This window comes from Eucyclogobius newberryi, unplaced genomic scaffold (genome assembly GCF_026437365.1).
Source record: "Eucyclogobius newberryi isolate DKJ021-1_F unplaced genomic scaffold, fEucNew1.0.hap1 SCAF_10, whole genome shotgun sequence".
Lineage (NCBI taxonomy): Eukaryota > Metazoa > Chordata > Actinopteri > Gobiiformes > Gobiidae > Eucyclogobius > Eucyclogobius newberryi.
The window spans coordinates 736,131-749,678 of record NW_027315724.1 but is presented as its reverse complement, the minus strand read 5'-3'; the positions used below and the strand labels follow the sequence as shown (position 1 = coordinate 749,678).

The window sequence follows — 13,548 nt, the reverse complement described above, 5'->3', positions numbered from 1 at the left end:
CGCCAGAGAGAGAGAATTTAAGTTTTTTGTACATTCAATTAGTGTCCAGACATTGGACCAGTTTCATGAAGGAAAAGCCTCACATTAGGTCTGGACATGTCTGGTTTGGTCAGATATAATATGACCTCATCTGCCATATATTCTTTATGATTGTCTAAAATATTGGACCAATGGTTCCAAGTACAAAGTGAACATCAGGTGGAACCAAGCACCACCCTGCCTCACCCCTCTTCCCACAGTCAAGTGAATGATTTAGATTCTTGTGAGGTCATCGTCGAGAGCCTCAAGAGAAAACCGAAAAACCTCAAAGAAGCATTTGGATTAGTGACGAGTTGGTTTAGGTCAACATGGAGAGAAAGCAGCTAGAAAGCGAGCTACTCAAAATGGGGCCACGAGCTACCAGTAGCTAACGAGCTATCGGTTGGAGACCCCTGAGTAGTTAGTTGGGCTTTGAAATAATGTATTTAGATTTGTGAAATAATCAAATTGATTAAGTATTTACGCACATCAAGAAATGTGTGTAAATACTTCAATATTAAAAAGTGTGCAATGCAGTTAATCATGATTGATCACATTTCAAAAGTGGGATTAATGATTCAATCTTTTCATGGATAGACTGCACCAAAAGCACTAATCCTGGGACATTATAAAGCACAGATGTCAATCGCTTCTTAAACATAATGTAAACGGCAAAATTGATCTTAAACAGCTTATTAATAGAAATAAGACCAATGACTTACCGTCCAAAATGAACTGAGCTCACAAACCCCCAATCTCTACCATCTATCGACTAGAAACATGGTTTTATCTGATTCTGAGTGACATGAAGATGAATGAAGTGGCTTTGCACCTGTACTTTGCACCTGTACTTTGCACCTGTACTTTGCACCTGTACTTTGCACCTGTACTTTGCACCTGTACTTTACACCTGTACTTTGCACCTGTACTTTGCACCTGTACTTTACACCTGTACTTTACACCTATACTTTGCACCTGTACTTTACACCTGTACTTTACACCTGTACTTTGCACCTGTACTTTGCACCTGTACTTTGCACCTGTACTTTGCACCTGCACCTGCGTCGCCCTACCACAGACGAGCACCTACCGCCGGGTGCTCCATTCCCAGAGTCTTCTCTCGGATCGCCAGTGCATCGTTCAGAAGGTTTGCAGCGTCCTTGTATTTGTTCTGGTCCCTGTAGAAAAGAAATAGGTTACGTTCATGTGACATCACAAAATTCTAGAATCCCTGTAGAATTGTCCGTTTAACTGTCAGATTGCAGATTTGGTGACTAGGTTTATGGTTCATATCTCTGTAGGCAAGGTAAGTGTATTTGTAGAGCACAATTCACACACAAGGCAATTCAAAGTGCTTCACACAACAGGAAATATGCTTTGGAGAGACCGTTACAGTCTAATCTACTGGAGACTGGTTTAGACACTATACTTTTGATTTTGGCAATGTTTTCTCGATGGTAAAAAGCTGCTGGTGTTATTGCTTTGATGTGTTAAAGTTCAAGTCTGAGTCCATTATTACCCCCAGATTTATAACCTGGTTTGTAGGTTTTAGAGCGAGACTCTGGAGGTGACGCTGACACTTTCTCTTTGTTTCACCAAATATACATTCCAAAGGTATATGTTTATTGTGTCAAAATCAGAATCAGAATCAGAATCAGAATAGGGTTTGTCGCCATTTCACCCTGGAGAGACTCAGACACAAAAGCAGAAAAGATGTTTTAGCGAACTTTATTGCAAAGTTTATTTGGCGCTCAGACCCCGGTGGAAGGTGAAGCGATCATGGGCACTCCATGATATAATGTCCCCCCGGAGCCTGGAGACTGGTGGTGGTAGATGTGGAGAGAAGGTAGAGAGGATGATTAGGATGCAGAGGAGGAGCAGGGGAGGTGGTGGGTCGCAGTACAGTTTGAAGCGGCCGAGCCATCTGCCTGAGGCTTAAATGCGACCGCCTGTGCGCTGATTGGAGCGGGGAGGAGTGACTTCGGTGCGTTGATTGCAGATGAGGAGCAGGTGCGAGGGCCATGATGCAGACGTCCCCCGTCCTTTTACCAATCCTTCTTGGCCGGGAAAAACTGCATAACCTCTTTGGGATAAGCGCAGAAACCTGGGAGAGTCCATGGTGAAGTGAGGGATCTGACTCTCACAGACGGACAGGCCACGCCCGCTGGAGTGCGATGATGGCGCTGGGGAGAGGGGTCCTTCCATGGAGGCCTGCGCCGATTTAAGTTAGGTCTTCCAGGTTCATTTCACCTTGGAGAGACTCAGACACAAAAGCATAAAAGATGTTTTAGCGAACTTTATTGCAAAGTTTATTTGGCGCTCAGACCCCGGTGGAAGGCGGAGCCATCATGGGCATTCCATGATCTGATTGAATTAGATACCTTCCCCCAAAAGCCCGGGGTCTGAGCCGCAGTGTTATCGCTGATGCTCCGAAAGAATAGACGTAGAAGCTGACTACGGAGGGGGACAGCAGGGACGCGAGGATGCCGTGATTAGTGGTGTCCCGGGAGGGGCGGATCCTGGGGAGCGTATTGACGGATAGGTGAGGGTGACTCCCTGTGGATGCGAAGTGTCTGAGTGATGCGGCTGAAATGGAAAGCCTGGAAGTGGATAGGAATTGAGTGAAGACGGGAAAAGGTTGCAGGAGTAGCAGGGAAGTGCCAGCGGACGCAGACGTGGAGAGAGCCGGCAGACGGCAAGGCGTGGACAGGAGAACGGCAGGACGGGATGAGCCGGCATGCGGCGGGACTAGGAGGTGTCGCAGACGGCGGAAAGGGAAGTGTTGACGGAACGGGAAGTGACTGTAGACTGCGGGACGGGCGCAGGGACAGCAGAGGTCAACCGTGAACGTGGGGCGCGGACTGAATTAGGACGGGAGAGGACGGCGTGAGCGTGGCTCGAGAGACGAGGGGGACGGTAATGAGGAAATCTAGAACCACCACCAGTATGTGTTGAGTTGAGACTACACCGGGGTGCAGGAGATTTAGGCTGTAGATGTTAGAGGCAAATCGGGGCGATGTACCCCGGGTGCCCACGATGTAGCGGCTCCTAATCTAAACGAGCCCGGAGTAGAGGGGACAGAAGCGTGGGAACGACGTGGCCCTAGGGCATTCCAAGACCGGGGTGCTGACGTGGGCTGGCCTTCTGAAGATAGGAACGACTAGGAATGGGGCGGCAGGAGAGACCGGTGTGCGTGCGGTGACGAGGCAGGGCCTTAACGTTAAGAGATTTGAAATTTAGATTAAAGTAGACTTAACATAACCCCCCCCCCCCCCAAAGCCAGAGGAGGCGGAAGCGTCCGTGTAAAAGCGCAATGAATCCAAGACTGAATGATTCTTCATGAAGAAATAAATACTCTTCGAGAAGGGAAGGGGACGGCGCTAGCCGGGTCGAGCCGTGTAGAATGACTGAGATGCTTGGAGCGTAGAGGGGAGGTGCCGGCAGACGGCAGAACGTGAACGGAAGGCGCTGGCAGATGGCACAACGTGGGGGTGCCGGCAGACGGCATTGAGGGGAGGTGCCGGCAGACGGCATGGAGTGGAGGTGCCGGCAGACGGCGTCGCGGGGAAAGCGCCGGCAGACGGCGGAGCGTGAACGGGAAGGCGCCGGCAGACGCGAGAGCGTGAACGGGAAGGCACCGGCAGACAGCAGAGCGTTGAGGCGCCGGCAGACGGCAGAGCGTTGAGGTAGGAAGGGGAGTCGGGCTTGCCTGCAGATAGCGGGGAGCCGAGCGGGGGCAGGTAAGCTGTGGAACGTGGGTCGCGGGTGAGCAGAAGATGCGGACGGGAGCGGGATGTGGGAGATGGCAGCGGGGCATGGACGGGAGTGGAGAAGGAGAGGGACGACTGCAACGTGGGTAGCAGTCGGGAACGTTTTTTTTTTTTTCTTCTCTCACTTCCTTCTCTTTTTCTCTTCTTCCTTTTCTTATATGTTTCTTCCTCTTTCTTTCTATCTCTCTTTCTTTTTCTCTCCTCTTTTCTCTATCTTCCTCTCTCTTACCTGTTTCTGGCCGGACGGGAGGCGGACAGGGGGGGTGCCTGTGGGACATGGGCCACAGACGGGAGGCGGACAGAGGAGTGCCTGTGCGACATGGGACACAGACGGGAGGCGGACAGGGGGGTGCCTGTGGGACATGACTGATTGATGCCCGAAATATCGCTAAGATTGTGCTTATGCGATAGCCAAAAGACAGAATAAGACTTAGGAGAAAACTTAATTTCGACTGGGGGCGCTGTTGGGCATTCGATTTATGGCCGCATGGCTGCAGCGGGGGTGTCGCCAGCTTGGCCGGGGAGTTGAATTGAATGGCATTGACTTGTGCGGTGTTTGCACTGATCGTTTTGCGGCGTCGCTCCGCGGGGCGCTAAAGCCATGTGACGTCACGGCGCTGACGAGAGAACCCGTATGCTGTGTGTTCCCCTTCTCGTGTGTGTGCACTCCGTTGCGTGTGCGCTCCGTCAGGTGTGCGCTCCGTCAGGTGTGCGCTCCGTCAGGTGTGCGCTCCGTCAGGTGTGCGCTCCGTCAGGTGTGCGCTCCGTCAGGTGTGCGCTCCGTGCTCATGAGGAGAGGAAGGGGAACGTGCGCCGCAAACGTGAAGACACCTCTCACGACTCTACAACTCCGGTCGTCTATTGAAAAACGACGTGGTTGAGACTCGAAAATATCACTACGATTTGTGCAATACTCAGATGAAACTTTTAGGAATACTTAATTTCGACTGGGGGCGTCACCGGGCCGCGAAACCTGGGGCCAGCCTCCTGGAGCAGAGGATGAGAGCGGTGACGCGTGTTGGAGCCTGGCGTGGAGAGGAGCGTGTTCTGGAGCTGCTGAGCAATGCAGCTGGACCCGGGTGTCGCGTGATCCGGTGGAGAGACGCTGTGGCGCGGGAGGAGCTACGCAAAGGAGACGGCCCGACGCTCGATGTGGAGGAGACGGCGCGGTGCCGCGGCGTGCGCGGGAGCGGCTGATGATTTCCTGGTTCCTGCCGCGGGGCGCGCGGCTGGTGGATGGGAAGCGTTTCGAGCGAAAGTGAGGAGTCCTTGTAATGAGAGAAAGCGGCGAGCCGGCTCAGCTCTTCCACCGGGTCAGGTGGATGCGCTCTTCCGAGCCGGAGGACCGTGGGAGGACCCGGGGCCCCCCTGAAAGGACGGGGAGCCTTGAGTGGAGGGTCATCTGATTTGAAATCGGACATAATATCAGTCTCAGTACAGTTTGAAGCGGCCGAGCCATCTGCCTGAGGCTTAAATGCCACCGCCTGTGCGCTGATTGGGAGCGGGGAGGAGTGACTACGGTGCGTTGATTGCGGATGGGGAGCAGGTGCGAGGGCCATGATGCAGACGTCCCCTGTCCTTACACCCTCCTTCTTGGCCGGGAAAAACTGCATAACCTCTTTGGGATAAACGCAGAAACCTGGAAGAGTCCATGGTGAAGTGAGGGATCTGACTCTCTCAGACGGACAGGCCACGCCCGCTTGAGTGCAATGATGGAGCTGGGGAGAGGGGTCCTTTCATGGAGGCCGACGCAGATTTAAGTTAGGTCTTCCAGGTGAATTTACGCAGGCTTCATTTGTCAATTAACAAAATTCACAAACAGGAACTTGTCCTGGTGATTTGGTGCAACACAAACAAAAAAACATTGAACAATGAATACTAAATGATATGTACATAATAAAATATAAAGTTATGTAGTGCATTAAGAAGTGACAGTGCAGTGAGTGAAGGTGCTTAGAAAGTGTTCATGAGTCCAACAGCAGAGGGAAAGAAACAGTTCTCATGACGGGAGGTTCTGGTCCGGATGGACCGTAGCCTCCTGCCGGAGGGGAGTGGCCTCCTGCCTGAGGGGAGTGGCCTCCTGCCTGAGGGGAGTGGCTCAAATAGTCCGTGTCCAGGGTGAGAAGAGTCGGCTGTGATGAGACCTGTTCGTCCCAGAGTCCTGGAGACGTACAGGTCCTGCAGAGATGGAAGTCTGCACCCGATCACCTTCTCATCAGAGGGCGCTGTAGTCTCTGTTTGTCCCTGGCTGTGGTTCCAGTGTACCACACGGTGATGGAGGAGGTGATGGAGGAGGTGATGGAGGAGGTGAGGATGGACTCAATGATGGCCGTGTAGAACTGCACCATCATCTCCTCTGTCAGTTTGTCTTTCTTCAGCTGCTGCAGGAAGTTCATCCTCTGATGGACCTTCTTGATGAGGAGCTGATGGTGGCTCCCACTTGAGGTCCTGGTGATGCTGGTGCAGAGGAAGCGGAGAGAGTCTACGGTGTTTATGGGGGGGTCCGTCAAGGTGAGAGGGGGCTGTGGGCTGTGACTTTCCTGAAGTCCATGATCATCTCCACTGTCTTCTGGGCGTTGAACTCCAGGTTGTTACTGCTGCACCAGCCGCTCCACCTCCTGTAGACAGACTCATCCCCGTCCCAGATGAGCCCGATGAGGGTGGTGTCGTCATGGTGATGAGGGTGGTGTCGTCATGGTGATGAGGGTGGTGTCGTCATGGTGATGAGGGTGGTGTCGTCATGGTGATGAGGGTGGTGTCGTCCACAAACTTGATTCGTTTTACGGAGTCGTGGCTGGAGATGCAGCAGTTTGTGTCACAGGGAGAAGAGTTTGTGGAGTTCCTGTGCTGATAGTCCCAGTGTCTAAGACATTCTTCCCCAGCCGCACGCACTGACTCTGATCCGTCAGGAAGTCAGTGCTCCACCTGCAGGTGGAGTCAGTGCTCCCCCTGCAGGTGGAGTCAGTGCTCCCCCTGCAGGTGGAGTCAGTGCTCCCCCTGCAGGTGGAGTCAGGCACGTTGAGCTGGGAGAGCTTGTCCTGGAGCAGGAGGATGGTGTTGATGCAGAGCTGAAGTCCACAAACAGGATCCTGGTGTAGGTTCCCGGGGAGTCCAGGTGCTGCAGGTGAAGTGGAGAGCCGGGTTGATGGCGTCGCCCACAGACCTGTTGGCTCTGTGGGCGAACTGCAGGGGGTCCAGCAGGGGGTCCAGCAGGAGGTCCAGCAGGGGGTCCAGCAGGGGGTCCAGCACGGGGTCCAGCAGGGGGTCCAGCACGGGGTCCAGCAGGGAGGAGGTGAGGGACTTGAGGTAGGCGAGGGACTTGAGGTGGGCGAGGGACTTGAGGTGGGGGAGGGACTTGAGGTGGGCGAGGGACTTGAGGTGGGGGAGGGACTTGAGGTGGGCGAGGGACTTGAGGTGGGGGAGGGACTTGAGATGGGCGAGGGACTTGAGGTGGGGGAGGTCCAGGCGCTCAAATGACTTCATGACTACAGACGTCAGCACCACAGGTCTGTAGTCATGAAGTCCAGTGATCCAGGGCTTCTTGGGGACAGGGACTCCATTTTACATTTGATACGTTTGTGAGGGACAGCTGAATAGACAAGGTCTTCTAATCTGTAGAGTGAAGCATATGATATTTCAATATCCCTCCAAGAGGAATCACCATTGGTATCGGCCCATAGAGTTACAGGTTTTACCCCAAATGCTCCAAAATAAAATTCAAAGTTGGGAACAGCTAGGCCACCCTCTGTTCGGTGCCGTTGGAGGGTTGATAGTTTTACCCTTGGGCGCTTCCCACCCCAAATAAAATTGGACACCTTCGAAGAAGGAGCTGAGTCGAAAGGCAAAGCTCTCGATTTACCGGTCGGTCTACGTTCTGACCTCACCTATGGTCATGAGCTTTGGGTAATGACCCAAAGGAAAAGATCGCGGATACAAGCGGTCGAAATGAGTTTCCTCCGCCGTGTGGAAATGTCTCTCGGCCTGTGAACTGGGATCCCCCAGAGGAGCTGGAGGAAGTGTCTGGGGAGGAGGAAGTCTGAGAGTGGACGGACCACGGAGTGTGTTTTTTCCAGTCGTCTCTTGGGGGTGATAATGGAATCATTGATGAAAAAAGTTAATTTGTGGCAAAACATCCATTTTTATTATGGAAATTTGCGATTGAAGTGATTTAGGAAAATATCGATTAAAATCAGCTTCAGCCTTTCCAAAAATACCCTCGAAGTTTTTCTTTGCAATAGTGGTTAACTTTGGAAATATTTCCACCCCAAAGAATCTAAACTGGTCAACTACTGGAAACTTGGGGTATTTCATTCAAAATAATATTCTCATTTAAAGTGCATCTGAACTCCTTAAAGATATAAAGGCAAGGCAAGGCAAGTTTATTTGTAGAGCACATTTCATCAAAGAGGGAATTCAAAGTGCTTCACAGCAGGAAAAATGCGTTCAAATCACAAAGAAATGACAGAAACAGAAATACAATAAAATTAACTAAATTAAAATTATCAATCCAACTAATTGTCTAAACTAATAAAATCACAAACAAAAGAGAAGAGTGCAAAGAAAAAATCCTTTCAGTCATATGCGCAGCTAAACAAAACTGTTTTTATCTTAGATTTGAACATTGTCAGAGTAGAAGCCTGTCTCACATCTTCAGGAAGACTGTTCCAGATTTTAGCTGCATAAAACTGAAACGCAGATTCCCCATGTTTAGTCCTGACTCTGGGCACCCGCAGGAGGCCGGTCCCTGAGGTCCTCAGAGTCCGAGATGGTTCATATGGCACTAACATATCCAAGATGTACTTTGGTGCTAGGCCATGGAGAGACTTGTCCACAAGCAGAGCTGCTTTAAAGTCTCTTCTCTGAGCCACAGGGGGCAGTGCAGAGACCTGAGAACAGGACTAATGTGATCATACTTCCTGGTTCTAGTCAGGACCCGAGCAGCAGCGTTCTGGATGTACTGCAGCTGTTTTACAGCTCGTTTGGAGAGACCAGTGAGCAGGCCGTTACAGTAGTCTAATCTACTGGAGACAAACGTATGGATAAGTCTCTCCAAATCTGGTTTTGACACTATATTTTTGATTTTGGCAATGTTTTTTAGATGGTAAAAAGCTGCTGATGTTATTGATTTGACGTGGCTATTAAAGTTCAAGTCTGAGTCCATTATTACCCCCAGATTTCTAATTTGGTTTGTAGGTTTTAGAGCGAGACTCTGGAGGTGACCGCTAACACTTTCTCTTTGTTTCTGTGGCCAAAAACGATTATTTCAGTCTTGTCTGAGTTCAGCTGGAGAAAGTTGTTTTGCATCCACAAACTGATCTGTTGGATGCAGTGACAGAGTGAATCTACTGGTCCATAGTCACCTGCCGATAGTGAAACATAGATCTGAGTGTCGTCTGCATAATTGTGATAGGACACATTTTCACTGCGTATCAACTGACCTAACGGCAGCATGTAGAGGTTGAACAGAAGGGGACCCAGGACTGACCCTTGGGGCACTCCACAGGTCAGGGTCATGTGGTCTGAGACACAGCTACCAATTTCAACAAAGTACTTCCTGTCTTCCAGATAGGACCTTAACCAGTTTAGGGCAGTGCCAGTGATGCCCAGCCAGTCCTCTAGTCTCTGTAAGAGGATCCCATGATCGACAGTGTCAAAAGCAGCGTCAGATCTAACAGAATTAAGACTGAGGCTTTGCCCGTGTCATTGTGTACAGGCGGATGTCATTTGTCACCTTGACAAGAGCAGTCTCAGTGCTGTGATGAGGTCTAAAACCTGACTGAAAAACATCAAATGAGTTGTTTATTAAGAGGAAATCTGTGAGCTGTTGGTAAACAACCTTTTCAAGGACTTTGCCCCAAAATGGCAGATTAGAGATGGGCCGGTAATGACTCAGTACTGCGGCATCAAGACTGCTCTTCTTTAGGAGAGGCTTTATGACCGCAGTTTTCAAAGACATTGGGAATGTTCCAGATTAAAGCGACATGTTAATTATGTGAGTGAGTGATGCAACAAACTGTTCAGCACAGACTTTAGAAATCTGGAGGCTCACACATCGAGGCAGCTGTAGATGAACTCAGACTGGTGATGATCTCATGGACAGTTTTGTCAGTTACTGGTGCAAAGTGAGTCAGCTCTAAGTGTCTTGGTGGTTTTAGGGTAATTTTTTGCATTGTGGGATTTATAGCATTTTTAATGCCCTGAACTTTGTCATTAAAGAATAATGCAAACTCATTACACTTGATGTGGAAATGAGTTCTAACGGCAGCTGAGCTGGAGGGTTTGTTAATCTGTTTACTGTGGCAAACAGGACACGCGAGTTGTTACTGCAGCTTCCAATTATTTCAGAAAAATATCTTTCCCTAGTTCTACATAAGATTAGGTTGTACATGTTCAGCTTTTCTTTGTAAATCTCTTTTTGAACCTGGAGCTTTGACTTGCGCCATTTCCGTTCGGCCCTGCGGCACTCCCTTTTCTGTGCCCTGACCCAATCATCATTTCTCCACGGCGCCTTCTGCCTATTTTTAACCATTTTAGCCTTTATAGGGGCGATGGTGTCCAGAACATTCAAAACACTGGATGTAACAGAGTTCAACAAATCATTTACATTAGAACATGAGACATTTTCAAAGTTTATCATTTCCATAAACAGTGCACCTGTGCCATCACTTATGTGTCTCCTCTGAACAACTGCAGGACCAACCGGAGGTTTGGGAGAAACAGACAGGTCAAAGAAGACACAGAAATGATCAGACAGAGCAACATCGATCACATTAACATTTGAAATATTTACCCCCTTTGTAATTATGAGATCTAGAGTGTGTCCTTTGCTGTGGGTGGGGCCTCTCACATGCTGAGTAAGACTGAAGGTTTCAAGGACAGCATCAAGCTCTTTAGCGTTTCTGTCACAAATATGATCAACATGCACATTAAAATCACCTGTAATGACCAAACCATCAAAGTCTGTGCATACGACTGAAAGCATCTCAGTAAAATCATCAATAAAACCTTGGCAGTGCTGGGGAGGCTTGTATAAAACAATGAAGAGAATGGATGGAGACCGTTTTAGCTCCATTTTAAAGGATACATACTCAAATGATGAAAACACCCCAAAAGACAACCTGCGGGTAATTATTTCATCTCTAAAGACAGCACAGACTCCACCCCCTTTTTTGTTTTCTCGTGTTTCAGATTCAAACTTAAAGTTGGGTGGAGCAGATTCTATCAGAACTACATTTCCTGTGTTTTTGTCAAGCCATGTTTCAGTTAAAAACATAAAATCAAGATTATAAGAAGAAATAAAATTATTAATTAAGAGAGATTTGTTACATACGGAACCTACATTTAGCACAGCAAGTTTCAGACTAGTTTCAGTGAGACTGGGCTTTATCTTTTCACAGGGAATATGAATCACATTTCTCAGATTGGGCCTGACTCGCATTTTGTTTTTCCATCTGTGTGATGATGTGACTACAGAAATAGCACTAGGGGGGGCTCTTTTTACATAGGGCCCCGGGTTGGTTTGATTTTTAATGTGACAATAAGTCCCGGCAACGCTGAGACCCAGTGCATCCTAGCACGATCAAGACATTGATTGAAGAGATAAAGCGAATACCAGAGCGCTTAAAGGGCAGCACTGCCTACAAGACCTGGACAAATGAACAGGTTCTGAAAATATATTATTTAAAGGTCCCATAACATGCAAAATCGACTTTTCAGAGCTTTTAACCTTCTTACATTGCTATTTGTGCTTCATATATGTCCAGAGTGTTTTTTAGATTGATTCCCGCTGTGTTTAGCTATATTACAGACTATATCATCTCCTTTCCTCCAATCTCAAACTGACGGGGGGTGTTCACAGGACCGCGTCATAACCTCAGGCACGCGTCACCATCCCCCCTCTCCAAGTAGTGTTGATCTGAAGTTCTATCGTTTCTCACTCACTCGCACGGCAAGAGCTGCGCAGCGCGGAGCAGACAGCTGAGGGGGACACACTACGTCACGGGTGGGCGGGGCACACACGCGCTCTGAGACTACGTCACGGGTGGGCGGGGCACACACGCGCTCTGAGACTACGTCACGGGTGGGCAGGGCACACACGCGCTCTGAGACTACGTCACGGGTGGGCGGGGCACACACGCGCTCTGAGACTACGTCACGGGTGGGCGGGCGTCACGGGTGGGCGGGGCACACACGCGCTCTGAGACTACGTCACGGGTGGGCGGGGCACACACGCGCTCTGAGACTACGTCACGGGTGGGCGGGGCACACACGCGCTCTGAGACTACGTCACGGGTGGGCGGGGGTGCCAGATGGCTCTTGGGGGGGGGTGAATATCAAACTAAGCCGTTTTCATTTCCGGGTTGGTGAGGGGGTCCAAGGTCTGGGTGATATTTCTTAACTATTATGTTAAGGGTGTTGCACAACACTTATTATTATCAATGATACACTTAGGATAGACTACGAAACGTGAACAAAAGCATGTTATGGCACCTTTAATATTAATCATTGCTTTAGTATTACTGTACATTACATCCATTTGATGTAGTTTTTGCTGAAATTGAAATGGAGCAGTATCTCACTCCAGCCAATCAAAAGCCTTTTCTGCATCTAGACTCAGGACCGCACAGGGTCAATATCTCTGCATAAATAAGATGTAAAAGTTTATCAGCGGCAGGTCTGTTTTTCATAAAGTCTGATCCCATACGGGAGGCCAGAACGTCTGCAAACATTTGAATGTCAGCATTGAGAATGGATAAAGGTCTGTGACCTCTGTGACCTCTGTGACCTCTGTGACCTCTGTGATCTCTGTAAAGGCTTCTGTACAAAATATTAACATTGGTTTTATCAAGTGTTCAAATACTTATTGCAGCGATAACATACAAATCAATATTTAAAGGAATAAAAGAGGATTTTTGGAAGGCAATCTGAGTCTCATTTCCTGGAGGCGTGGTCAGCTGAGTAGTTCTCCCACATGTCCATTCCCTGCGTGCTGCTGCACACCTGCAGCCTGGTTCCCATAGCAGCAGGTTTCCCTGGCTGCACATGTGCGGTTGATATGTCGCTGTGTGTTTAGTGAGTTCCTTCAGTTACAAACATGACACAGAGAAAGACTGTTCCAGCTCAGAAGAGACGAGAGATGATGAGATCTGTCACGCTAATAAACAAACACACGTGTAGAGGCGGGGCTATAGAGGCGGGGCTATAGAGGCGGGGCTATAGAGGCGGGGCTATAGAGGCGGGGCTGTAGAGGCGGGGCTGTAGAGGCGGGGCTGTAGAGGCGGGGCTATAGAGGCGGGGCTATAGAGGCGGGGCTGTAGAGGCGGGGCTGTAGGGGCGGGGCTATAGAGGCGGGACTATAGAGGCGGGGCTATAGAGGCGGGGCTGTAGAGGCGGGACTATAGAGGCGGGGCTGTAGAGGCGGGGCTGTAGAGGCGGGACTATAGAGGCGGGGCTATAGAGGCGGGACTATAGAGGCGGGGCTATAGAGGCGGGACTATAGAGGCGGGGCTATAGAGGCGGGACTATAGAGGCGGGACTATAGAGGCGGGGCTGTAGAGGCGGGACTATAGAGGCGGGGCTGTAGAGGCGGGGCTGTAGAGGCGGGACTATAGAGGCGGGGCTATAGAGGCGGGACTATAGAGGCGGGGCTATAGAGGCGGGGCTGTAGAGGCGGGACTATAGAGGCGGGGCTATAGAGGCGGGGCTATAGAGGCGGGACTATAGAGGCGGGGCTGTAGAGGCGGGGCTGTAGAGGCGGGGC

The 13,548-nt window shown here is 50.0% G+C and overlaps 1 protein-coding gene across 1 annotated transcript in view; it reads right to left on the bottom strand.

Moving 5' to 3' along the window:
• The window catches only part of klc3 (kinesin light chain 3), a 50,482-nt gene that overhangs the window by 11,694 nt on the left and 25,240 nt on the right, over window positions 1-13,548 (bottom strand). The window contains exon 8 of the mRNA XM_072459837.1: window positions 1,109-1,196. Within this exon, the coding sequence (XP_072315938.1) occupies window positions 1,109-1,196 (88 nt within the window). The remainder of the gene's footprint in view (window positions 1-1,108; window positions 1,197-13,548) is intronic.